General features: G+C 39.0%; 1 protein-coding gene and 1 pseudogene across 2 annotated transcripts in view; both read right to left on the reverse strand.

The window, feature by feature from the left end:
- Positions 1 to 642: 642 nt before the first annotated feature.
- On the reverse strand, positions 643 to 1,473 carry LOC148188504 (uncharacterized; annotated as a pseudogene).
- Positions 1,474 to 1,614: 141 nt separating this feature from the next.
- kcnh7b (potassium channel, voltage gated eag related subfamily H, member 7b) overlaps positions 1,615 to 27,247 on the reverse strand; it is a 71,767-nt gene continuing 46,134 nt past the window's right edge. For both annotated transcript variants that reach the window (XM_088083218.1, XM_088083217.1), the window contains 9 exons: positions 22,905 to 23,304; positions 20,913 to 21,112; positions 17,950 to 18,202; positions 14,654 to 14,859; positions 13,217 to 13,304; positions 12,895 to 13,056; positions 10,385 to 10,541; positions 7,424 to 7,604; positions 1,615 to 5,745 (listed from right to left, as the gene is read on the reverse strand). In XM_088083218.1, the coding sequence (XP_087939344.1) occupies positions 5,449 to 5,745; positions 7,424 to 7,604; positions 10,385 to 10,541; positions 12,895 to 13,056; positions 13,217 to 13,304; positions 14,654 to 14,859; positions 17,950 to 18,202; positions 20,913 to 21,112; positions 22,905 to 23,304 (1,944 nt within the window). In that variant the 3' untranslated portion in view covers positions 1,615 to 5,448. The remainder of the gene's footprint in view (positions 5,746 to 7,423; positions 7,605 to 10,384; positions 10,542 to 12,894; positions 13,057 to 13,216; positions 13,305 to 14,653; positions 14,860 to 17,949; positions 18,203 to 20,912; positions 21,113 to 22,904; positions 23,305 to 27,247) is intronic.

Below are 27,247 nucleotides of genomic sequence, written 5' to 3' on the forward strand. Positions count from 1 at the left end.
GCCTTCACCTTCTACACCTCCTCTTTCAGCCCTTGGTATTTCTCAAGCTTCCTTCTTACTGATGCTGCTATTGCTCGGGACTGCTACATCTATCACTACTGCCTTCTTCTGTTGTTTATCGACCACAATGATGTCTGGTTGGTTAGCCATCACCAGTCAGTCAGTCTGGATATGGAAGTCCCACAGAATCTTAGCGATGTTATTCACCACGACCTTTGGAGGTGTCTTACGTTTGGAGCTTGGACTTCTAGCCCTTACTCCGCACAGATGTTCATGTAAACAATGCCAGCCACTTGGTTTTGGCGCTCCATGTATGCTGTGCCTGCCTGCATCTTACACCCTGTTTTTATGTACTGGACTGTCTCAGGAGCATCTTTGCACAGCCTGCACCTAGGGTCCTGCCTGGTGTGGTAGACCCGGCCTGTTTGGCTCTTGTGCTGAATGCCTGTTCTTGTGCTGCTGTCCTTCAGACCAGCCTTTTTACAATGCCATTGGCAGGATTTGTCCATGTCAGCGGTACAAGCCATGCAGGGGCTTTTCCTTTCATGACAGTTCCTGCTCCTCCTCCTCCTCCTCCTCATCATCATCACCACCACCATCATCATCATCATCATTGGGGCTTCTGCTGCCTGAGACACTCACTTAGCAAGTCTTCTCTTTGGGCCATCTTTCTGATGTACTCCTGGATTTTAGCTGTCATTCTGGACAGTGGCTCTGACGCTCACTAGTCCTCGGCCCCCCTCCTTCCACTGAGTGTATAGTCTCAGAGTGCTGGACTTGGAGTGAAACACACCATGCCTTGTGAGGAGCTGTCTTGATAACAGGAACCCCAATCTCTTCCTTTGGCCAGGTTATTATGCCAGTGGGGTATCTGATGGCTGACAGTGCGTTTGTGTTGATGGACTTGCCTCACTCTGTGTAGATATTTGGTTGTGGCTGACTTCCTTGAGTTGGTTCCCATGGTTCCCATGGTTCCCATTTACCTGCAGGATTCCAAGGTATCTGTAACTGTCCCGTACACCCCCTGTTAACTTCTGGTAGTTCAACCCTTCAGTTGTAACCATCTTTCTTCTTAGATATCATGCATCCGCACTTATCTAGCCCGAATGACATCCTGATGTCTTTGTTGTAGATCCTGATGATGTGGAAGAGTGAGTCAATGTCATGCTCAATCTTAGCGTACAGCTTGATGTCATCCATGTAGAGGAGGTGGCTGATGGTTGCTCCACTTGGGAACCAGTATCCATAGCCACTCTTATTGATGATCTGGCTGAGGGGGTCAAGACTTGTGCAGAACAACGGCAGGGACAGAGCATCTCCTTGGTATATCCTGCACTTGATAGTAACTTGTGCAATTGGCTTTGAATTGGCCTCTAGGGTTGTCCTCCACAATCCCACTGAGTTCTTGCTGAGGGCTCTCGGTGTCTTGTTAATGTCGTACAGTTCCAAACATTCCAGGATCCCAGGATCCATGTATGTGGCGTTGAGTCAAAGGCTTCCTATAGTCAATCCAGGTGACTGACTGACTGCTCTGTCAACCAGCAGTTGGTGTGTCTGTATATATATATGTGTGTGTGTGTGTGTGTGTGTATGAGAAATCCAGTGACGCTAGTATAAGTGTGTTTTCATTTATTGCTCCCACAGCTTCAAAACAAATATATGTACTACTGTTTTGCTAAAGAGTTTCCAATATAATTTACTCGGTTAAAAAAAATACTTTTTTTTTTTTTTTTTTTTTACATCTTACAATGTGATGTTTTTGTCTTCTAACAATTGTCTAACAACATTTTAACTTTAATGTACATTGCCAACAAAAACAGTACAGGTAAACGATATGCTTCGTCGATGTTATGGTTAGTCCTACATAAAGATGCTGACTTAGCATTTGGATTGGTTGTATAGGCACAAGACCCTCTCTGAGGCCTGTTTATGCGCAAGTACTAACTTTCCATGTGTCCCCCTCCCTCCCGTTCTTGCCCAACAGAGTGCATCCTAAAAAAAGACAAATATGCTGACATCATTTTATATTGTCATGTGCTACTTTGGGCTCATAAGCAGTGCAAAACAGTAAATATATAAATAGAAAACACATGCACTGCCATGTAGAAATACCTACATCATACTTGTTTGTCAGAGGCCTAGCTCTAAGAAAACAACAGAAAACTCTTAAATCTGCATGTTAGGATATCTGCCCAGACAAGCATGTATGATGTGTTCTGTTGGCTTAACGTTGTACAGTAGGTGCACATCAGTGACCGCAGTAATAATGCACATTGTTTAAAGAAGAAAACTACAGTATACATGATACTGTAATGTATTTTGCAGTGCAATTTTCCATAACCCCTGAGTCACACATCAGAGAAGACAGGCATACAACTAAGGATAACAAAAACTGTTCTCACACCTTTGTGATAATGCTGAATTACACGAACAGCTGCAGAAAAAAGTTTGTATAGTCTGTTCCTATGCAGGCCTTCTGAGTGGTAGAGTCTGTATGTGTATGCACACAAGCTTTAGAGTCTAATGGGCTCTAACAGGACTCACCAAGTTCATCAGAGACCACTGAGGGTGTTCATGTGGCCAGTATTCCCATGGAGGAAATTCACTGTCAGTGCCTCAGAATCAGATGCCATGTTAGGATTTCAGCAACCGGAGGAAAAAATGGCATAATTTTCTTGTCCTGACGAAGTCCTCTCCTCCCGCTTTAGCTGTAGTACATGTATGATGGCAATGAGGAAATAATAGTGCAGGGCCCTAGCTTTGGCTCACATTATTGCTTTCAAGTCTGAGGTTGCACTTGCAAACTGCCCAGACTCCCTGGTGACAGAGGTGGGACGCCTCCAACTGGCATTTGCAATCTTGAGTCATGGTCTCCATCTTTACTTACCTTTTTACACCGAATACAATATTGTGTTGATACACAGACTACAAGAATTGATTTTTTTAAAATATATAAATGACTAATATTGAAAATACAGTTTATACATTTGATAGCCAACTAGAATAATAAAATCAACTGCTTTTGTCAGTCTACAATATAATTTTGCTGCACTAAAATGATTCAAGTGAGAAACTTAATCTTTTAAATGCTATCTTAATAGAGATGTTGGTATTTTTTTTTACCTTTGGGGACATAATTTAGTTGAAAAAGGTAATAAAGCACAACATATCGGACTATATGTTATCGCAATACTCAGACTATCACAAAATGTTCAAGATCACAATAAAATGTATAGTAACAAAAGTATGGTGATAATATGGTATGACCCCTTTACTGACTGGATTACAGGAAGCTGAGTCATCAATTGCAATGCCCTGCCTCTTTTGGGGCACTTTGGCAGTGAGTGGTACAGTAGCTGCTCTCTGATGACACTCAGCTTCTTCTTCTCATTGCAGCCATGAGGTCAACAGCTGTTGAGTAAAATTTCTGTCCAAAGAAAAGATCACTGTGAACTATGGGGAGGGCAATCGATGGACAGGAACTCTCCAGGAAGTGTTTGTTCTGGAGCCCCAAATCTCTGTAATGTACAGTGGAGGGATCTTTGTGTGGTCCTTTACTGCCGCTCTCTGTTGCTTTCTGCACAGAAGTAATGAAGTTATTGAGGACTGAAAAGGCAGAAGAAGTTGAGACTTTCTGTGTGCAGCTGCTGTAACCCTAACCTTCTGCAGGACCGGAAAGGACTTTGAATGTCTATCTTTGGATCTTGACACGTTCAGCACCTACAGAGATGTCGAGGAGCAGTTGGCTTGAGTCATACAGTGCATGCTTCCTTGTTTCCTGGTAATGGAAGTGAAACCTGGATACAATGCACTGATGCCTGGAGTGCTGGGCACTGTTAACCACTTAGTGTTAAATACGTAGGAGACAGCTCCTCTTGCTTTGCAAAAAAATGACGGAGGCAGGGATACATCTCTCTGATGATCAAGGTTGTCACAGTGTCCATGAACAGAGCTCATGAAACCTGATGAGTTCACACAGCCCAGCCCAGAGTGACCAGTTGTGTGTTGGGAACGATGAGTGGTACAGAGTCCATTAGAGCCCATTAGAGTACAAAACCTGGGTGAAGCAGAGAGCAGATAGGTATTGTAGCAACAGTTTGATCACAATCAGGTGGAGCTCTTCAAGCAGCATCTCTGCTGATCAAGTTGACCTTTGTTAGGAAGCTGTAGACTTAGTAAATGGGGAAGTGCTGTCCTCCTACAGGGACACTCTGTGTGGTTGAAAGGTTTCATCCTGATTGGTTAGCCTCTACATGCACATTTAGAGTAGGTGCGATGATGCTTAACAAGAAAGTTTAGATTTTTTGAAGTGTATTATATATAGTAGATGTCAGTCGGCACACCCCCCGTTTGGAGAAGCAGGCTGGAGTCCAACATGGAAGCTAAGCAAAAAAAGTCAGATCCAAAAATTCATTATTAGTTTGCTACATTGAGAGTATTTTCACTGCTTTACCTTTCCGTCAGACAGCCCGTTACAGTTTGGAAGATATTAACTATTGTATTGTGATGGTGTCTTGTAATCCCATGTGGAATGGGACAGGCATCACACAGAAATAAAAACTAACTAACTAACTAACAAACTATTAACAGCCTCAGTTCTCCATCTATGCTCTAATTAAAGCCACCAGACTCCACTGACAAAAACAGTGATTTTAGCTTGCTGAACACAGCAGCTGCTGGTCTACCGCTGCCTTGACCAATTAGTTAAATTATGTTATTGTGTGACTTAAGTGAATACCAACAAACCCTTTTTAAATGCCACAAAGCCAAATCACAAAATAACAAAAAAAAAACCTGACTGATCGAGGCAGAAGCAGACACCTCCTGTGTGCAGCAATGTTAAATCAGTTTTTCGCGATAAAGTCTGACTCTGAAGAGAGCCTTGGATTGGAAATCACTTTCTGATGGTAAGACAAAGCAGTGCAAACATTCTTAATATAGCATGCACTTAAACTGATTTTTTTGGTGTGACATTTTTTAGGTGCCTATAATACATTTTGTTGCTGACTCCTCCACAGCCGTACATTGTTTAGCTTCCATGTTGGACTCCAGCCTGCTTCTCAAAACTGGGAACATGCTGACTGACCACTACTGTTTGTACTATACTTTCTATGGATAACTACCCCCGTACAACCTCACTTCAAAAAAATCTGAACTATACCTTTAAAGTGTCCATCAGAGGGCTTCTGTGTTATAGAACTACTGTTACAATATGTAACCATTATTATTACACTGATAACTGCAGAAAACTGATAAACACACTGTTAACTGCAGCAAACAGTATTTTATCCACATGCATAATAAAATTAAACCAACTTACTACTATTGCCAAGCCATTGCAAATGAACTATACAGATCTCTGTGTCAGCATGCTAATAAAAACCCGCTACTTAAAAAGTAATTACAGCATTACAACCCAGATATTAGAACACCGTGCTGCTAAAAAGTTTATGGCCCTGGAAACTCTTGGTCTGAGACAGGTCTGTGGAGTCCAGTGGTATTGAGGTTGGAGTCAGAAGGGGCTGGGGAGGAAGAGGAGGAGGTGGCGGAAGAGGTCTCAGTTGGAAGAAGAATCAGTGAAGACTGTTGATGCCCTGTGATCTGTTGTTGCTGCTGTTGTGGCTCTGTATGTCTTTGTACAAGCAATGCTGTAAGGCTGCCCTCGAGAGGCGCATTCACGTTGGCCAAGCTCGACAGAGAGTCTTTGGATTCCTGAATGGCCCTCTCCCGTTTGTGGTTGGGGCCCTAAGAGGAAGAGTGGCAGAATATAAAACTTGGATGCCCTCACTGAAGTTAAAATAAAGCCTCTGTATTTTTCACCCTGGGCCCTATTTTCTCATGTTTTTGTGTCTTAAAGTGACTAATGGAGACAACAATTTTTGAAATTGGCTTAGTATTGAGTGAGAATGCTGTAGCCAGCAGCAGTGGAGAAGGCTGCAATGTTGTCACTTTGGGCTATTGTGTACCATCATTTTGCAGCCACTTGAAGTGCTTGTTTTTGCATCTGACAGGCTCAGAATGTTATCATAATGTCTGACAACATTATGGAAACAATCCTTAAAGAGGACAACCTTTTTGTTAAAGAGTAAGACACTTTTTGTATAACCAGAAACAGCCTTGGAGTTGGTATTGCCCAAAATACTGATCAATGTTTAAATAAAAAATAATTTTAGTGTTTAGTGTGAACATACTTTCACATTTAATTGTGTAAATTAAGAGCTTATTTAAACCAAATCAGAGTTGAATGTTGTTGGAACAGTAAAGAGATAACCAATGAGGTCACTCTGATGTTGACCTTTGACCTTCAACCACCAGATTCTAATCAGTTCATTCTTGAGTCCAAGCAGATGTTTGTGCCAAATTTGAGGAACCTTCAAGACCATCTTCAGATATTGTGTTCGCAAAAATTAGACGGATGCAAGGTCCCAGTGAACATAAAAGTCTAATCAGCTCATCGTTGAGTCCAAGTGAATGTTTGTGCTAAATTTCAAGAAAGTCCCTCAAAGCCTTCTTGAGATATAACATTAACAAGAATGGGCCGTACATACATACTGACGGCCGGACAACCCCAAAATAATGCCTCTGGCCAGAGGAATGGAGGAATGAAATTGATCTTACTCTTTAAACAAAAATGTTGGGATCCTTTCCATATTGTTGTCAGACATCATAATAACATTCTTGATCTGTCAGTGGCAACAACAAACACTACTGGTGGTCATAAATTGATGTTGTGCACATGCCCTGAGTGGGTTCATTGCAGCCTGGTAAAAGCTGCTGGCTGCAGCTGTCTTGCTTAATAGCAGAGCAATTTAAAAGATTATTGATCCTATTAGTCACTTGGACACAAAAACAAAAAACCTATATTTACTCTAAAATCAAAGGTCTATTCATGCAACATTTTGTTAAAAAAGTTAAAGTTCTAAAAATGAATTGGATGATAGTTGTCGAATATGAGGATATCGAATACAAAACAAAGTGATTAGTCATATTAAAAAAACTGAGTACAAACTTGTGTTTATACAATTAAGTCCAGTAGTATTGAAGACAAAATACATAAAACCTTACTACTTGTTTAGCTTGTATTGACTCCCATATTGGGGAGGCTTTTTCATGGTGTCAGACTGTGGCTCTGAATTCTTTCCTGTGAATGTTCAGCAAACACTGTGGCAGATGAACCAATCAATCAAAACAGGTTTCAGCAAAGCAATATGAAACAGTAGGAGCTTTTCAGATTATCTGCCTCATTGTCTGCTTGAATGGCACTTACAACTTGATGAGAGTGTGATTTGTGATTGTAAAAGCCAGCTGATGCACCATGTCAGTGCTCTGCCAGAAAAGAAAATGTGATACTTCATGAACATAAGTAGAGAAATAACTTATTGTGTAGGGAAAAAACAGTCTCTACCTCCTAAAACTTTCTTACTTGAGTTCCTGTATGGCTGAAAAAATGGCTTGCAGTCAGAGCAACTGGCTGAACCTTCACAGCAGGTCTGTGATAGTCTGGGCTGGCAGTCACAGTGCTGTAGGCTGGAGGTCCCAGTGTTGGTTGTCTCTGTAGCAGCTGTAGGATGGTCTGAATATCTGTCATAAGCTGCGTCTCCAGCCTAACAAAGACAGACAAAAGGAGATTAATACACACCTCTGAGAAGTCTTGATAATGTACTGGCTGAAAACACACCCAGTAGTATCTCTTTTAGCACTAGATGGAGCTTGTGCTCCTCAGTGGATAAAAAAAGCAATGGTAAAGGCATGGAAACACATTCTGCCAGAGTAGTAGACGAAAGACACTGCTCATGCTTGGAGTGATAATGAGCTTTCTGTGGGAGGTGTGAATCCAGCGTTTACTGTGGAAATGACTGCATCACACTCATTTGGGCAATCTAATTATGAGTAGATATCATCCAAGATCTATATTTAGGCTGTCAGGCAATTTTGGGTAATGCTGAATAACCTTTTAATTACCTGTATTTCTTCTAATATCCACAAATATTGTCAAATGTTATGCCCCTTGTTTGCTGCTCTATTGTGAAGAGGCAGCATTGGTTTACCAGGTAATGACCAATGAGGGATAAAGTAAAAGCAGCCACACAGTAGACATTTTTTACAGGTGCAACAAAATGAATTTTTCTAGGCTATTTATATGTGTTTGCTGAAGAGAATGCTACATCAACATTTTTTTTTCTCTGTCATGTCCTCTCAGACGAGTCGAAGCCACAAAAAACAAAATGACAGAGAAGTGCTGCTCATCCTGCAGCCAGCTAGCATTAGGGGAAAAACAAGGTCAGGTAGAGTGCAGTGGATAAAATGTCTTATTTGTGCTAAATAAAATAAGCCAACCCGGTATTTCCAGGACCCTGATGCTGTCCCTCGTTCTCTGTAATAATTCCAGCTAAAAATACCACCTGCTGTTCATTTGTGTCTATTTCAGGTGGCCTGCTGGCTGCAGGTGTGTTGTTAAAACTATGGCCAATGTGCTTCTCCGCTGCAGAAAATAATGAGACTGTATTGACTCTAGAAAGGTAGCTTATTTGCATATCTATTGTTTAAATTACAGTGAGTTTAGCCAGAGAGTGGCTTTTATTCCATGATGATTCAGGAACACTTTGTTCTCAGTCATCAGTTTTAGATTCTCATTACTACTCTGCAAAATGTTGCACCAATCCATTCTCACGTTTAATATGTTCCGGTTCTGCTGCGGTACATCCCGCTTCCAGTAGATCCAGCCGCCCACTCTGAGTCCGACAACAGCTTCTGTCGGCGAGTTGCCTTCCTCCACCTACTCATGTACATTGGCAATTGAACTACACGTTGCCAGTGATTGCAGAGGAAGTGTGGCTTACTTTTAGGAGTGTGGGAGGTGACAACTTTAAAAAATAAAGCACTTCATAATCATTAAGTCACAAACTGAAAATGTAGTGGTGGGATAATTAATCGGAAAAATTTATAAATGTAATTGTATTTCTTCTGAATACGTCCAAACCCCATAAAAAAATGCTGCCCTTGTGCCTTAAAATGTGCTTTAATAAATTTCTTCAGAGTTTTTCAATCCATATCTAACTATATATAACATATATATATATGTTTTAGATATATATATATATATATATATATGAATTTGAAAAAAACATCTGAAGGCTTGGAAAACCAAACAACAGTTGTGCATATCTTCTACAACTTCTTGCCTAGGTAGGTAAAGAGGTAATAGGTAAAGAAACAAATGCACCATGCACTTCAGTAACAGAATGATTTGAAGATTAAATTTCAGTTATTGAGACAGCGCCAATGTTTTGTAATAAATGAGTTGTTTCACCACATTTCCAACCAGTAAAGCTACCGTTTCAGACTAACAGTGGAGCAAGAAGCATTTATTTAAATAAAATTAGAAAAACAATGAAGTAAGAAAATCTAATTGCTAGACTTAAAATCTAATTTATTAAGTTTTATTAGCAAAATTTTGTTAGTGTCCAAAGTTGCAGAAAAAAGGCCCCTGTGTTGAATTACATTATTATATCATCATTACTGATGTGTTTCTTTGTACGCAGTGTGCTCTTTCTTCATCTGTCGCGGTTACAGTTATCCTGCATGTGGCTTGACATGAGGCAAGATGATATTTACCATTATTTGATACAGCCTCAAGGTACATCTGGTAAACAGTTGCACTTTGTCCTAACAGCAAGTGTAGCGAGTGGGCATCCAATTTCAACCAATACCACTGTGTGACATGAGTTATCAGACTTATTACTCAGTAACAGCGTTTGCACTGGTGACACAAAGAAACTATTGAGACTTAGAACAGTATTTTAAAGGTCAGTCCGATTGCTGTCTTTTTTTGTTACTGCTACTGTGGAAGTATCAAAATGCTCAATCCACAGAGAAATGCACAAAGCCCGTATTCAGATACTGTACCTTTAAATGAGCCATCAGGACTTCTGTGAATTTGAGATGTCACAAGTACACTATATAAAAATAAACGTGCTGCTACAGTGCTGGTACAGTCATTGTGTAGATACAATGACTGACACCAAAAGCACAGATGATGAAGACCCAGAAACACTGACCAATCAGTGCAAACTGGGCTTTTTTGGGGAGGGGTCTTGAAGAGACAGGCTGTAAAATGGAGTGTTTCAGAGGGTAAATACAGGTGTATTCAGGCAGACAGCATGAGAAAAAATGATCTGTTTTTTTTAACATTAAAGCATGTAAACATGTTCTAATAGAAACCCAAAATACAATTATCAATTTGAAAATGCGTATCTTATGGGACCTTTAAAGAAGACAAAAAAAACCCAAAACACTTTTATCATACACTGGTTTATAAGCAGGTAAAGTTTATGGCAATTAAATGAGGATCTACCATGTGTATGCTGACTCTGAAAATATGTACCTGTTTAAGTGCTCCTGAAGCTGACCTAAGCGCTGTTCCACTTCTCCATACGTGATCTCACTGGCAGAGTTATCATCCTCTCTCAGGTCCTGGAACTGTGCTGACTCATCCAGGTAGTCTGCAGGCTTCTTACAGGCCCATTTATCACAGCACAGATCTGCAAAGCCAAACCAACACGCATGCTTTACATCCTCACATGTGGGTCAGAACAACGTCATCACTAAACTAAAAAACCCCTCGCTAAAATAGAGCGTAATTTATCTCTACAGGAGAGCTTTGTGTAGGCTCTTTGTTGTTTATCTATCAAGTCCTTGCACTGGGAGAATTAATGCAATGCTTTCTAGTAGCAAACTAACCTTGTTGTTATCTCTGCTAAGCACCTGTTAGTATTCAGCTTGCTGTCCGGTGATATGTGTTGAGCCTCTTTTGTGATTTTAAACATAACGTTCTGTGATTACACTATCTGGTGTAGCAGTCTGTGCAGATGGATTTGCACTACCGTGATGAGCTGTATAGATATGAGGACCCTTGCTGCATCCTGTTTGTGCCCTTAACATGGATGGCTCTTACCTTTGCTCTCAGGCTGCCTTATGCTTTGTATCTTTACAGCAGTAGAGACTAGCTTCAGTCTGTCACACATTTCTTTTTGTTTTCATCATATCTATAACTGTATGTCTCATACTACTTGACTTGTCAATGGAATGTGCTTTGCCAATGCAAAATCCTACAATTTCTATATCATGTTGGCTAGTTATTGTTGTGTATTTTAGATCTCCGAGCCAGACATAAGAAAAGGAAGGAGACAGTAAGTTTGGATTTTTCACTTTCTATTTCTGTTTTATTAGAGCAACTGAGGTTGCAAATCAATATAGGCATACTGCCTTAGTAAGAGACATATTGATCATAGAAAATGTATGTAAGCTGGGGCCCTTTATACAGGCATGAATGGCACATGTGAAGCTCCTGAAACAAATTAAATTGTGAGAGCGTTGCATCACATTTTTCTTACATGTACTGTATGCCTGCATCATAGCACAGAAGTTGGGAAAGGCAGTGCTTAGAATTATTTGAAAACATGAGTTAATCATTTCACTATCTAGAGATAACAGCTTTTTTTAAAGCTTTTTTTCTCTACATAACTGGTTAAAGAGTTATGTGGACTCTCGAGAAAACAAAAGACTGATTTCTTGAAATAACCGGATAATCAATTCTGAAAAAACTACTTTTGTTTCCTGAGATCACAGGAGCATTATGCAGCACTCGAAAATGACCGTTGGGGAGGATTCATGACTGAACTCAACCTTGATTGAAGTTCAGTCTTATGTGTTGATTAATAATGGCTCCTCCTTGATTGGACATTTGCAGCTTTAATCAGTTGCCACAGTTGTCAGGACACCATCCATGAATGCTGGCATGGCACTCCTGATCTCTGATATACATTAGAAGTAATAAGAGGAAATGACCTTTTAGTTTCTTATGATAACAGGTTGATTGTCCCGTTATCTCGGACTAACAGAGCTCATTTCCCGATAAGGAAATAATTAACTTGTGATCTTGAGATAGCAGCATTAGAGAAATAACTGCATCCTCAGCTATTCTCAGCTTACGCGTGATAGTCCTGCCGTAACTGTGTTAACATGGGGCAGTGGATTGGCTGTTGTGATTTATGATGCAATGCATAAAAGTTTTTATTGGACTTTGATAGTTGTAACCCACAAAAGACAATCTAAAAATGTATATCGCGATCCACAAATACATCACTATTCATAAGCATGTCTTTTTATATTTGTGCTATGTGACATAATTTCCACAAAAAAACCCAGAATGATTTGAAAATATGCAAAACTTAAATTGTAAACATGAATTTTCATTTCACGTAAAATGTTAGGTTATACAAATGTTAAGTTTCACCACAATGAATGCATGTGGAGCCATGTCTATGCATTTTTGTAGATCAATTTTTAAACGTGAGAAGTCTTTGCACTTTTGAGGCTTGCATCCTATCAGGTTGTGGCCCAGGTCACCTTTGTGACTTTCCGCCCATTTGTTTGCAGTTTTTTTTTGTCAAATTCGTACTGCAGCAACCATGCACTGCAATAGACAGGCAGTAAAAAATACCTTTGTGAGGCTTGTAATGTTTGACTTTTATTGTGTTTTATACCTTTAATTGGATTCTGCTTAAATTAAGCCATTGTTTTGATTCAAACTAACCATTGCACCATTTACGCTGCGCTGTGTTTTGGTGCAAGATAAGCCATTAAACTCATGGATCTATTATTTTAACCAGCCTTGGAAGCCTGTGAAGATCTCAGCCACCTCCACAAATTTGCTCTAACCATCCAAGAAGAGTTGCTATTGCAGCAACAAGGACATGATCCCGACACTGGCTTCCCATCTTCACTAATTATGCCACCAAGGAACCCCCTAGCAACACTTTGTTTTACGAATTCTCATCATAACAGAAAAGATTACATTCACAGAATACTCATCAGTAAAACAACATTTATTACCTTCAAAAGATGGTCTTCTCTCCACGTTGTCTCTGACAATAAGACTTGAATTCAGGACTGGGGCACTGTGTGGAGAGGAACCCAGGACTTCTGAACTTCTCTTTAGGCACGAATTAGATCCCCTCTCCCTCCTCAAGTCTTTAACCACTTCCTTGTTGTCCCCTGTGGAATGGCAATCAACGGGAGTCAGTGGAATAACACTGTACTGTACTCCTTATGGAATAGATGCTCTCAGGGAGCTCCACTCAGTGAGCAATAACAAAGGACACATTTAAAACCACAGGAGACGGCACTGGACCTGTGTGGATTAGTTTACACTTACCTTTAGATACATCTGGTGTGAAGGAGATCCTTCTTTTAATGCTCTTACTGCCCTCGCCATCTGAATCACAGCCTTGGGAGCCTGAGGGCTGCAACAATGTGAACGTTAAAATCTAATCATTACAACCCCGGTTTCAAAAAAAGTCCGCTGTGTAAAACGGACATAAATCATAATTTGAAGATCCAAATGTTTTTTTTTTTATTAAACACATTTCCAATTCAGCAATTCAAATAACATTTAGACCAGATATTGGAATTAACTCAATAAAAATAAATCAATAAAAAATATTATATATTTAAATCCTTACAGGCATTGTGCAATAAAGTGGAACGACATGGGAAAAAAGCATCATGCAAACTGAAATTTATTTATTACACGGAGAAGTCTTTGTTTTCCAGCTTCAAAATGCTTTTTGTAAGGAGAAACTACTCTTTCACTGTGTTCAGATGGGATTTTAACCTATTCTTCCGCACAGACAGTCTTTCGATATTAAAGATTTCAGGGGGCCTGCTCAAATCTTACAAAAGAAATTTTACATTCAAAACTTCAACAATTAGTTTCCTCAGTTTCCAAACGATTTTGTGTTGTTAAAAGAAAATGTTATGTAACACAGTGGTATACATGTCCTTGTCCCAACTCCTTTTGGAATGTTTTGCAGGCATGTAATTCAGGATGAGTGGATATTTAAAAAAAAAACAAACAAAGTTTATCAGTCTGAACGTCACATATCTTGTCTTTGTATTGTATTAAACTGAATGTATTTTGCTAAGGATTACCAAATTACTGAATTCTGTTTGTATGTTATACAATGTGTCCAGCCTTTTTTTATTATTGTTGTAGCATAATAAGTGGCCAATATTTTTAGTTTTTTGGATTGCTAGGAAATTAATAAAATCTTACAGTATAATATAAATATCATAATTTAAGTATTGTAATTAATTGAGACTGTACATACACCGTAATAAACTGATTATGGCCAAATTCTAACAATAACGTACTGTTTTCCCAAACTACAGTAAAAAAAACCTTAAATCTTACTTTTTTACTTTTTTACTACTTTTTTACTTTTTTAACCAGAAACAACACTAAACATAAACAGTAGACTGTTATATGATTTACGACATTATGCAGTAATTTTCATCTTACCAGAGGGACAGACGTCACATGCAATCATTATCAACAATCATATTGTCCGAAGGTTAGCTACAGTATTGCACTTTAAACCTCACATTCTACTGCAGAATAATGAAATAAACATTAATATATAATTGAATCACAGTGAAATCATGGGCAGATGCTCGCAAGTACAGTTGCCAGTAGTTTACCATAATTTTGCAGGAAAACTTTTTACAGTGACAGTCACAACAATGTGAATATTTGCTATTCTAAATCAGCTGAAAATGTAGTTTCCCAGAACACCAATGTCCTAATATTTACCTTTGGAGACTCATCTCTGAGATTGAAGGTAAGCTCCAGGTTGTTGAAGAAGGAGTCAGCAAACTCTGGGTACATGTCTATCACCTCCAGCAGATCTTCTCTCTGAATGGTGCTCAGGTCACAGTAACTCAGAGCTCGCACATCAGCATTGGACTTCCCAGGCTTGGCAAAGAGATGGATCATTTCTCCAAAGATGTCATTTTTTCCTAAAATCAACACACACAGACACACACACACAGAAAATAAATCTACTTGAATGCTTCACTTGGATAGGGAGAAATCTCAGTGTTACCTGCACTGACTTCTACCAGTACTCATGTGTGTTATGGAGAATAATTTGTGTCTTGTTTTCTGCAGGGACTTATCTCACAATTCCTCAGGCTCTCACTAAAAGGGCACAGACGTGTTTGTTTTTGCGGATAATAAAACTCAAACAGTCTTTCCTCTCTGTCTAGATGTTCTCCCAAGGCCTGTGCATCAGTTGTTTTTCTATCTTTGATCCATTATTTATGCTGAGAAATAACGGCTAACTCAAAGCAACTTTCATGTGGAGGGAAAGGAGGGTTTGATTGTGATTGACACACTTGTGTACTTCAAAGGGAAAATTTGTGTTGATAATGGCTATCACATAATGAAGCCAATTCTTCAGCAAAACTCCAGGAAGTCATGAAGTCTACCATCAGAGTTTCATCTGCTGAAATTGGGGTCCGTTTTGCAAACAGAATACCGGTCTGGTTTAAGAACGTGATGAAATATCCCTTTGTTGGTCCCAGGGTTCTCCAAATGCCAACACTGCAAGCAGGGGTTCAGGAGAAAGAGATATGATATGCTGGCTGCCAGTGTGCCTTTCACAGCATGCACCGGACACCTTTCTACCACAGAGGACAGCCTCACGCAGAGTGCTGTATCTCTCCCCTACATGCAGCTTTCAGCACAAGGATTTAGTTCGTCATTAGCCTGGATGGCAGTGTAAGAGACTAATTTCTCACCTGCGAACAATGCTTAGTGGCCTTGTTGGACTCGGTATCATTACAAGAGGAAACTGCTTAAGCCCTATCGGTTGACTGCTACCTTGTTAGAGGTTGGGACAGTTTGGTTTTCACAAATTGGAGCAAAATGGTGCTGATGGAGCATTATGTTTGTATCAAATATAAATGGGCTGATCTATAGGATCAGGGACTTTACCAGTGTGTTTGTTAATAATAGGTTTTGTGTGATGCAGCAGTTTTTGCTAAGCTTAAACCCCATTCTGTCAGGTGCAGCTTTAGAGAGCATTCATCTCATGAATAATAGCAAATTTAATCCAGGCTTGGCCTGTAGCACCTGGCTGTGGTTCACCCATGAGGAAAAAGATAAATACTCATTATTCTAATCAGAGCAATGAGTATTCAGTATCACTTCTGTATACGACTGAGGCAAAATAGCAATTCACATTCAGAACTAGTGATTGTTTTTGTCAGTTATGTCTTTTGCTGCCCTTTTTTAAAATCCCTTTTTTTTGTCAGCTTTAACTCATTTCCCTGTGCTGTCAAAAATAGTGGCAGCTATTTCACAGTGTTCTTTGAAATTGCCAAACAGCCTTTCGCGGAGCCACTTAATAGAAATGTCAGCGTCTCAAACCTGTCACATGGGCAGCCTTATTGCCCAAAGGACAGAAATGGCAGACAGTAGGTCCACCTTGCCATTCTTGTCAAAATGTGTGAATGGGCTGGTGGTTTAGCTGCTGCATTAACCTGAAAATTATTCACATTTGAAGGATTCGCATTATAACAGCTAATTCTTTGATGTGCACACAAGTCATACTGAGCCTGCATGTAAGTATTACTGTGTTAAAATAGTGTGTGCCTACTGGGAAACTACATTGCCTCTTCTTCCCTGAGCTCATGACAGCAGCCTTTCCACGTATTTGAACATATCAAGCATCGAGTGCAGAGTAGGAGCAAAGCTCAATCAATAATTCAAATATTTCAATCAATCACAACAACCTACATAATTAATACTCTTTCACAAAAAGCCAAGGGCGAAAAACCCACGTGTGTGTGAAAGGCACAGTGTGTTTTCCAGCAACTTTCCAACAACAGCGACATACTTTGCACACTTTCATGCAAAATGTGATCAGACATTTTAAATTTGTCTAATACAACCAAATGTATGTATTTAAATATGCGTATTAGTGTGACCTTTTTGTAAGTGCCTCCTCTAACAAACTAGAATTACTGCCTCATTGATGTATACTTCTGCAAACCAGTCAAGCTGCACTTACAGTTTTACATGTCTGTAAAAATAGGGATGCTTTCCACACAGTATCTGACCAAATGCCTCCCCCCCGTTCCTGAGTTATGACATTGAGGAATGGCAAGAAGTGTTTTTGCAAAACATGATGTCACAGTGAAACTGAACTTTGACATTCCTGATATAAAATGTCATCACATCACCATTGCATTCTATTAGACATTTGTGTGTAAATTCTTGAGTTATGAAAAAAAGGTTTTGTGAGGTTGCAGTGACCTAATCAACCTATTCAGTTCCTCATTGAATCCAAGTGAACAAATTTAAAGAAATTCCCTCAAGGTGTTCTTGAGATATCATGTTCACACGAATGAGACAGAAGAGGTCACAGTGACCCTGACCTTTGATCTATAACCACAAAAATCAATTCTGATAATTCCTGAAGCGAAGTGGACATTGGTGCCAACTTTGAGGAAATTCCCATAAGGTGTTCTTGAGATATGGCATGCACAAGAATGGGATGGACAGACACCCCAGGCCGTAGCTATCACCAGCACAGAGGCGTATCAAAAAGCTGAATCTTAACATATTGACAGATCTGACTACATATTTACTTAGGCAACTTCACAGAACTAACACTGAGGTCAGAATAATATGACTTTGAACCACCATTTCCTTTTTTTCAAGCTCAGACTTGACCAAAAGCTGAGAAATAATGTTTTTTTTTCTTTGCCTCTACAGGTTTGATGCTGACATTCAACACACAATCAGCTGACAGATCTCCAATACAACAGGGAGGTGACTTTCACAGTTATTCACACCTCTCATTGTAAGATGGAGGTTTTGAGAACAATAGAGACTGCCACTACATTCATGATTCTGATGATAGACATCGGCCAAAGGTCACACAAAAAACAATCTATCTTGGCTAAAAGGAGATAACAAATCCTCCTATAACATTTTCAGCTTTCATATGACATATATAACGATCTTTCATTAATTTAGCACTCACAACCCAGTGTTCCTCTGTATCACACTTAATACAATGAAGAAGAGACTGTATTTACCCAGAATGGCTACCACAATGTCATCTCTCAGGATCTCAATAGAGCCACGGGATAGAAAGTAGAGAGCGGTGAGCACATCACCACTGTGGACCAGAGTGTCTCCAGGAGGGGCGTGAGTGGTTTTGAAGTGCATGGCCAAGGCCCTTAGGCAGCCTTTGGTGGCTCCTTGGAACGCTTTGCAGTTGTGAAGAAGATTCCTGTTGAGGTGAAGGCAGATATCCGCCTGCAGGCACTCAGGAAAACCTTTTAACACCTGTGATGCAGAGAAAATACGTGAGTAACATGGACAAAATATGGAGTCTGATATCCTCAAAGAGTTCGTTCTGCAAGCCAGTGGAAAGCTATGAGCAGCAGATGTATTAAGATAAATGTAATTTTACTACAAGACATTGTAATTAAACTTGACAACAACACAGAGATAAGGACATGGATGAAAACAAACGTGGTACAGAGTCATGGACCCATTAAACACTGTCCGATTCAAATAATCACATTTTTAGTGTACGGTAAGTAAAGACTTAATAGGACACTGTGGTGTCTCTTTAAAAAGCTAAATGGGACATTCAGAACATTAATATGGCAGCAAACCACTATTGGCGCCGTAAAAATCCTCTTGAGCATAAAGTGAAGTCACGCTCCTTCTTTGTTTGCTGTAATCCAAACTTTTCTGTTCTATATTGTGGTACCAGATCTGGCCTAATGTGCATGTTAGCACATATGCTGTCTTGAAACCCATCTGCCCATTGGTCTGTTAACAATAAGCTATATGTCTGTAGAGAGTAAGGTGCACGATAATCTCAGCATATCATCGATATCTGCAGATATTTGCTTTAATATGAATGTCAGAATCTACATGCTGATGCCTTCTGACAAATATTTATATATTTTTTTTGTTGACAAAATGAACATGTACAAAACATCAACCCTAAGTTGAAATGTTTTTCTTTTTATGAAAAATTAATGAATACTACATATATTGAAAAGCATTATATTGTATTATCCCTAGTAGAGATGAGTGCATGCAATTCCCTGTGTGTATCCCACTGGCAAGCCAATCACCGATAATGCTGTTTTCACATGGAATCAGGAAGGTGGACAACAGGAAACCAGATTTCATTTAAGTGAATGAGAATGGGATGGTTAAAGCAAGCGAGGCCAACAGAGAATAATTGCAATTGCAACGGTAGATGGCATTGCCCTTCACAGTTAAATTATTTGTTACTTTCTGCCGTGCTTAATTCATACACGGTGCAGACACTGGTGATCTGGACAAGTACTGGACATTACTTGAAAAATTACATAAAATAATAAACACAACATTATTTTAATGTGTTTATTCCATGTCAGTGTGGTAGTTCTCTGGGTTCTCTGGCTTCCTCCCACAGTCCAAATACAGGTTAAGTTAATTGGCCGTAGAGTCTCTGTGTCTATGTGTCAGCCCTGTGATAGTGTGGCGTCCTTTCCAAGGTGTACCCCACCTCTTGCCAAATGACAGCTAGGATAGGCTCCAGCCTCCCTAACCCTAAATAGAATAAGCAGTTACAGATGTTGAATGTCTATTTTATTCTATTCTTTGTAAACAATGCAGCAACACCATTGCAGTACAACATAATGCATGATTCATGTTACTGTTCTGTCATTCAGTGAACTGTTTTTTGATTTTTTTGCAAACAATCCAGAGGGTGTTTTCCATTTGGCATCTACCGTTTGCCTGATTCCATTGTCCCCGACCCACGTTGGAGGAACAGTGTCATTGCGGAGGAGTAACACCTACCCTCAATTTCCCAGCCACGTCAACAAAATTTGCCCTGTCAGCACTGTTGCCATTGTTAACACCGTTCACGCTGTTAGCATCACTAGCTACCAGCTCGGCCACCTCCATTGTGAAAGCAGTATGCTTCTGATCCAGGCTTAGAATAATAGATATGCTCAAAATGTCGGATACAACTTTTTTTTTTATCAAGATGCATTCACATAAACTACATATGGATGTAACAATTTATGATTTTGTGATTTTGTGAGATTTTCACAACAAATGTAGAAATAACTGCCACCTGAATTTATGTCACTGCCCCCTGAGTTAAAAACAAAATGCCTGCTCAGTTTTGGCTTTGTCTCTTTCTGTTCTTCAACTAACACAAAGTATGGGAGTGAAGACAAAAGTGTGCTGTCTGATAAATGCAAGCAACAAAGAAACAACCATTTTTACACCCTATATCCCTTCATTTGTAGAGCCATAGATGAACTCGAGACCTCTGGTGTATGCATCCAAAAGAGAAAAGAACTGATGGCATGCATTATTTTTTTTTTTTATGTAACTTATTCAATTAGAGAAAACAAACTTCTCAGCCAAGTAACCACATTCAATAATAATTATATGATGAATAAGGAGGTATTCACAGGAATGCAGAGCTTTAATTATTAACTCTGCACTTAATATTTGGCCTTAAATACATAACCATTTATTTGTTGAACTGATAGAAAACTGAGAGGGAAAGAATACGTAATATAGTTTGCTGACGAGAAAAGGATGTTACAGATACAATTATTGCAAATACAATTTCAGGTGGAACTGAAGCAAGACAAAGTGCCATTTTCAGTGGATGCTTCATGGCTCTAAAATATGATTTCTTTTGCTTTAAGATATGAAAGTATTTTTTGATAATTTGATCAATTAACACAAATCATGCAACAGTGATGGGAATTCCTATTATTGACATTGATAATAATGGGGTGGTTATTTCAAACAGTGCTGAATCAGTGCCATTAAAATAACAAGAATTAAAAATATGTACCTCCTGCTCTCACCAGTGTAGAGATGTTAATCCATATGGAAAGCAGACAAGAGAAAGAAAGCTGTTTTTAGAATTATTCCTACAATCATTCAATGAGATTAGCATATTTTGCTGGGTATGCTATTCAGTTACAGCAGCTGGTAGATGTGGTGATCCTTGTTTAATTACCGTGTTCATATCAATGCCGTTGGTGTAGGCCCAGGAGTGTTGGAAGTACTCCTCCAGTCTCTGCCTCAGTGGGTTGGGAATCTGGTGAAAGCGTATGAACTCCTTGACCCGTAGCATTTGAGCATGATATCTAGCTGTACCCGAGTACAACCTCTGGATGATGGCAGAGACGTTTCCAAAAATACTGGCATACATGAGGGCTGAAATACAGACAATGATCAACAAAAGATGTGTTACTTTCTACAGACTGCTTTGCATGTTTATTGCTTTTGTCCACAGAGACACATTGTTAACTTGAGGGAATGTAAACAAAGACAATCCGTTGTCTAGTCTGTTTAAATAAAGTTAATTTTTAATTCAGATTAAGAAAAAGTCAGCCTTCCACCCAAAAAACCTTTGAAGGGATAGTTCAAATAGTTTGAAGTGGAGTTTTGTGAGGTATTTATTTTAAGTAGTGTATTAGATACAGTAGATGTTGGTTGGCATACCCCCAGTTTGGAGAAGCAGATGGAGGTATTACCACAGAAGCTAAGCAATTTAATGCTCCGGACAGGGGTCAGCAAAAAAAAAAAAAAGGTATTTTAGCGCCAGAAAAAGTCACAGCTAAAAAAAAAAAAAAAAAAAATCATTAACAGTTTAAGTGTATGCTATATGAATACTTTTACTGTTATATTTTGATGCAGACAGCCTGACAATGGCTTCAGTTCATCATCTATACTCAAACCCACCAGAATCCACTGAAAAAGAAAAAAAACAGTAATCATAGCTCGCTGACCACAGGAGCTGCTGGTCTACCACTGCTTTGATATGTTAGTTTGCATTATTGTGTGGCTTTGGAGAATCCACCTTAACCCTTTAAAACACATAGTCACACAAAAATACGCACAAACTAACCGATTAAGCAGTAGTTTACATTGAAAAATCTGACAAGTGGATTTTACTTCAAAAAATCTGGGAAAGCAGTTGCCTTGAAAAGTAAATATAACAAATAATCTTGATTTATGTGTACTTTATATCTAATTGATAAGTTCACTTAAAATTTAGTTAGATTTACTTAACTTTGTCCCTGTTTTGTCAGTTTTTGATATATTAAATATGGAAAGTTTAATTAAATCAGTATTTTTAAGTTTTAAACACTTCAGTAAAATAAGTTTACGAGTTACCAAAACAGAATTTGCAGATCTCCAAACTTTATCATTGCCAAAATCCTCTTTGTCACGATCAAGTTAAGTCAAAATAACTTGGTTTACATAAGTTGTCAACACTACCTCACTAATTTAACTTTCACTTCTTACGATGCAGCAAATTCAAAAAAATGTTTAAGTAAACTTAACTTAACTTAACACCTCGATATAAAGTACACATAACTTAAGATTTATAGTAATAGTTTCTTTACTTTTTCAAGGCAATTGGTTTCCAAGATTATTTTAAGTAAGATCAACTTGTCAGATTTTACAGTGTAGACCAGCAGCTCCTGTGTTCAGTGATGTTAAATTATTTTTTTTCGCTGGAGTCTGTCTTTAAAGATAGTAATATATGGCTTTAACTCCCTGTTAAAATTCAATGATGGCAAGGTTACATGGTTAAAATATTCTAAATATAGCACACACTTAATGTTTTGGGGGGTGGCTGAAATTCATTTTATTGCTGACCCTTCCACAGCAGTACATTGTTTCTGTGTCAGTACTCCTGCCTGCTTCTCTACACTGTGGGCAGGCCAACCGACATGTTCTGGATGTCAGACTATGGATAAGTACCTCATACAATCCCGCTTCAAAAGATCCGAACTATCCCTTTAATGACCATTAAAATGAAAGAAACCTCAAGAAAAAGCAACAAAGGAGAGATCCCTCTACTGGGACGAACAGACATGCAATAGATAGTCTAAGATCTGATCAAAAGAAGCCTTAAACCACTTCAAGTGCTGCACCAGATAAAAGCAGAATAAAGTTATGCAAAAAGAAAATAGAAAAAGGACCATAACATACTCACAGCCAATCAGCATCACACAGATGGAAAAGATTTTCTCTGAGTTGGTGTTTGGGGAAACATTTCCAAAGCCCACGCTGGTCAAACTGCTGAAGGTGAAGTAAAGTGCTGTGACATACTTGTCCTTGATAGAGGGACCGGAGTTTGGATCGCTGTAGTTGTATCTCTTTCCTATGGACACGCCCAGATTGTCCAGCCAGCCAATCTTGTGCTCCAAGTAGGGCTTCTCCACATTGCCAATGGCGTACCATATACAGGCTAGCCAGTGGGCAATGAGGGCGAAGATGCACATGAGCAGCATGAGGACTGCAGCACCATACTCAGAGTAGCGGTCCAGCTTCCTAGCTACACGCACCAATCGCAGGAGCCTAGCTGTCTTCAACAGGCCAATCAGAGTGGTGGTCTAAACAAAATGTACAGAAGGGAAATTTATTAGTAGTAACAGCAATCACTAGTAGCAACAGCAATACCTTTACAATGTTATAATACAACATAATACTGTTATAATACAATAAAAACTAAGACATTTCAGTAAATATATCTACCACAGCACTTGTACTCTAACGAGTTCCCATTAATAACAAATTATAAGCTGTAAAACATACAGAGAGTCACTTCACAAACTGAGGTTATGAGTTTCCTTAGCAGTGAAAAAAGACAGACTCCATTATGGCAACTCCCCACAGCTCGTTGGTAGAAGGCAAATGAACACAGACGTGAAGAAACCAGCAGCTCAAAGATAAATCCTCATTTATTCAACATGGAACAGGCAGCAACACTCATTCAGTGGCTCCCTGGGAGTTTTTTGCTGCTTCTGTGACATCAAGAAAGGTTTTAGCACCTCTAACCACCATTCCCATTGGCATAGTCATTTATCTACCTGACAATTACTGAATGACCTTTGAAAATGAAGTTAATGTCGGCACACTCTCCCTCCTAACCACTCCGTTAGTATCGTATTCAATCTTGATTTTCTTACTAAGACAAATGAAAATAAAATATATCTGCCATTTTCCTCTTTTTGTTTTTGTACGGAATAAAGTTAAAGTCGTAGTTCCACTATTTTTGAATCCAGACATTAATAACCATTTACATTCAATATTGTGCAGAGAACAGCCACACTAGTGGGTTCATTTTGAAGAGACTAACATCTCCAAAACTATTTTACTACATTTGCAGTATAAAAGCTCTAGTGAGATAGTTGCTTAGGCTTTCAAAATCTCACAGTCATCAACTTGTCTTTTTAAACGTTTTTTTTTTTTGTAACTTGCACCATCAACTATTCTTTTTGTTCTGCATTATTGACCACATACCTCTTAGCTACGTTGGTGCTGTAAGCAAGGGTTTGTGCAAGGCAAAGTCAATAAAACTGACTGAAGCATGGTTTGCATTGCAATACTAAACGGTGAGCTTTCTGCTTTGGAAAAGAGATTTATCTTGGATTCTGAAGGCTAAATCATTACCGTTGTACTGTGTTAAGCAAAGTTTTGGGACATTTTTTCCCTGTGTCAACCTTTGCATCTGATAATAAAGGCTCAGATTTGCATTCAATCTTGTACTTATTTTAATTACTCAATCACAACCACAAACCTTCTCTTAAAGGCATACATCTGTATTTTTCATACTGAACCCTAAATGTTCACAATAGTCAGTAAAAGTGCTTATTTTTGTCACTGACAGGTTTATATTACTATTTTTAGTGTCTGCCAACATCATGGGAAGGATCCTTCAGAGAAAAAAAACATTTATTTTTCAACATTAACTCATGAAACTTCAGAACAATACTTCTTCTTTATAGAGACTTGGTGACAACAACAAACTGTCAGTGAAAGGTAAGGGAAAAAACTGTAACTTCTAAGAATCTGGGTCTGTCAGTGGCAAAAATATGTACCTTTAGTGGACATACAAAACTACCAAAGTTTTCCTTTGAGCAAGTGCTTTGAAATGCCAGAATTGGCTGCATTACTCCCCCTCTGACTCCCTTAAGGATTTCCTATTTCTTGGACTCCAGCACAACAGCCGCCTCAACGGGTTTGTACACTACTACACTATGTAAAAACTAACCAGAATTATTTGCTCATGTTACTGTGAAATCGGTGTAGCCCTTATTTTTATGACTGTACACATAGCAAGCGTACTGACTGCATATACTCAATATATTTATATATACACAATCTCAACAAGCACCATCTTTAGCATCAACAGAGTAAACACAGTGATAAGTGAAGTTAAATCATTAGTAGAGTCGATAACAACAATTAAACTACAAGAGGATGAATATTTATTTTTCATAATTTTTCAACCGTCATTGTCTAACTGACAACGTCTTTGTGTAATAGAGGGGCAGATTCTTATGCTAACTTCAGGTTTGGCTGTGGAGTTTGTCAAAGTGAGTAACCACCACCCACTGAAATCGATTGGGATGGCAGAAAGTCCAGACTGAAAGAGGGAGAAAAACAGAATGTTGAGCTTACATGATCAGGGTGGTTTTACTAGGCTACAAATCTCTTGCTATAAACTCAAGTCAAGTCAAAAAAACTTCAGTCTAGCCAGCTGCAGCCACCTCACAAAGGTGAAGTTTGCTTTAAGTTGGATATTCACTCCAGATCTGGCAGTATCTTTTTCACTTTTCCCAAAGTCTGCAGTAGGAAGACAGTAAGCTCACCTCCGAGCCCTCCCGTTTACCGCTGGGGGCTTACACCGACACTACATTGTACTATGATCAGAACCACCTGTGCTTCTGCTGACTTTCAGGGCAGAAAGTGTGTTCGGGCCTTAACAATAAAAACTGACATTTAATGGGCTCATAACAGAGTTCTGAAACTACTAACCTGCACAACAGGACCCCGCTAACTCAAATCTAGGAGGCTGATAACTTCTAATTATGCCCATTTAATAAAGTGATAACAATCAAACTGGGTGCACAATATTCTGTGCCCTTTTCAGCTGATCATAAAATTGGCGTCTTTCACTGTTAGGTTTACAAATATCACTCATCTGACAACACTTGAAGAAAAAAAAAATTAAAAAACTGAACATGATATATTAAAAACAAAACATTAAATATTAATACTAAATACCGCACTCTACAATTGAATCAAAATTCAATTAAGTCTCTTAAATGCACCTCAAAAAGCAATTACACAACATAGCTGCAAAGCACAACAACCCAGCCGTCCCTTTCTCTCCTTCTTCGTCTGTAATGCCAACAACATTTAGGGTTCAAGTTGGGACAGAGCACTCAACTTCTTTTCTGCTGCATTCACAGCAAAGCAGCTTGAAATAAATCTTTTCTTTTTCTATTTCAATTCTAATTATTGTCGTTAACAAAACACTCCATGGCGCCAATTTTGCATAATGCCTCTCACAGTATGTTCACTCTTCTGGCGAGGCTAAGTTTTTCTGAGAGCAACAGGACATTGATTGAAATCTATTTGAAATATATTCTCTGCTCCAATCAAAAGGTTGACTTAAATGCTTGTAGGTTAAAACCGTCTTGTTGAGCTGCTAAATTAAATGAGCCTTGTGAAAACCATCTGCCACTGAGTTTCAGTTGCTTCTATTTTCTGAATGGGAATGCAGTTGAGCAGGACTTTGCGTGTCATAAACACCAAGCTGGTAACCGATAAAAGCAAACAAGGTATTAGCATGCTATTATGGTATATTTACAGACAACAAGTTTTCCCCTTCAGTAATTTTTTTAAATTAAAAAGAAGTCAGTAGTATCAAATAGTTTGCATACATTTCTCCAAGGTAAAAAATAATGTTTTACTTGCAATTTATTGTGCAACTTTGCCAGGAGTTTTTGTGATTTGTTTGTTTCACTGTCTTGGGAGAGAAACAAATGTCCATTTTCTTTTTGGTATGTTATCATTCACAGAACTGACTCAGCAGTAGCAGCAGCAGCGGCAGCAGTGGCGGAAAAGATGATTATGGTTTATAATCAGGAGCTTTTCTGGTGTAATGGAGTGCCTACAAAGCACGATAAAGCACTGAAGTGGATCCAGAGCCTGAGGGGACATATCCTACCAACAAACAAGCCAGCAGGCCTGGCAGCCAGCCTACCAATGGCCATCTCACATCTGCATGTAAGCTGTGCACACAGCCCCGCTGGCCTGCGCCTCACATAAATGCATCATTGATTGCCATTTGGTAAGCCATTAATCCGTGTAAATGGATTCTAGAATGAGGACCATTCAAAAAAAAAAGAGAAAAAGAAAAAAATAGAAAAAAGTATGAAAAAAACATGCAATTTAAAGTAATCCTTTCAGAGCCGAGACAGAAAGATTCAGGCTTTAAGTCGTGGCCCAGGGGCACAAGTCTGGACTTAGTAAATGGATAACAGT

The sequence above is a fragment of the Plectropomus leopardus genome, chromosome 10, assembly GCF_026936395.1.
Source record: "Plectropomus leopardus strain MGB_pleo_1.0 chromosome 10, ASM2693639v1, whole genome shotgun sequence".
Lineage (NCBI taxonomy): Eukaryota > Metazoa > Chordata > Actinopteri > Perciformes > Serranidae > Plectropomus > Plectropomus leopardus.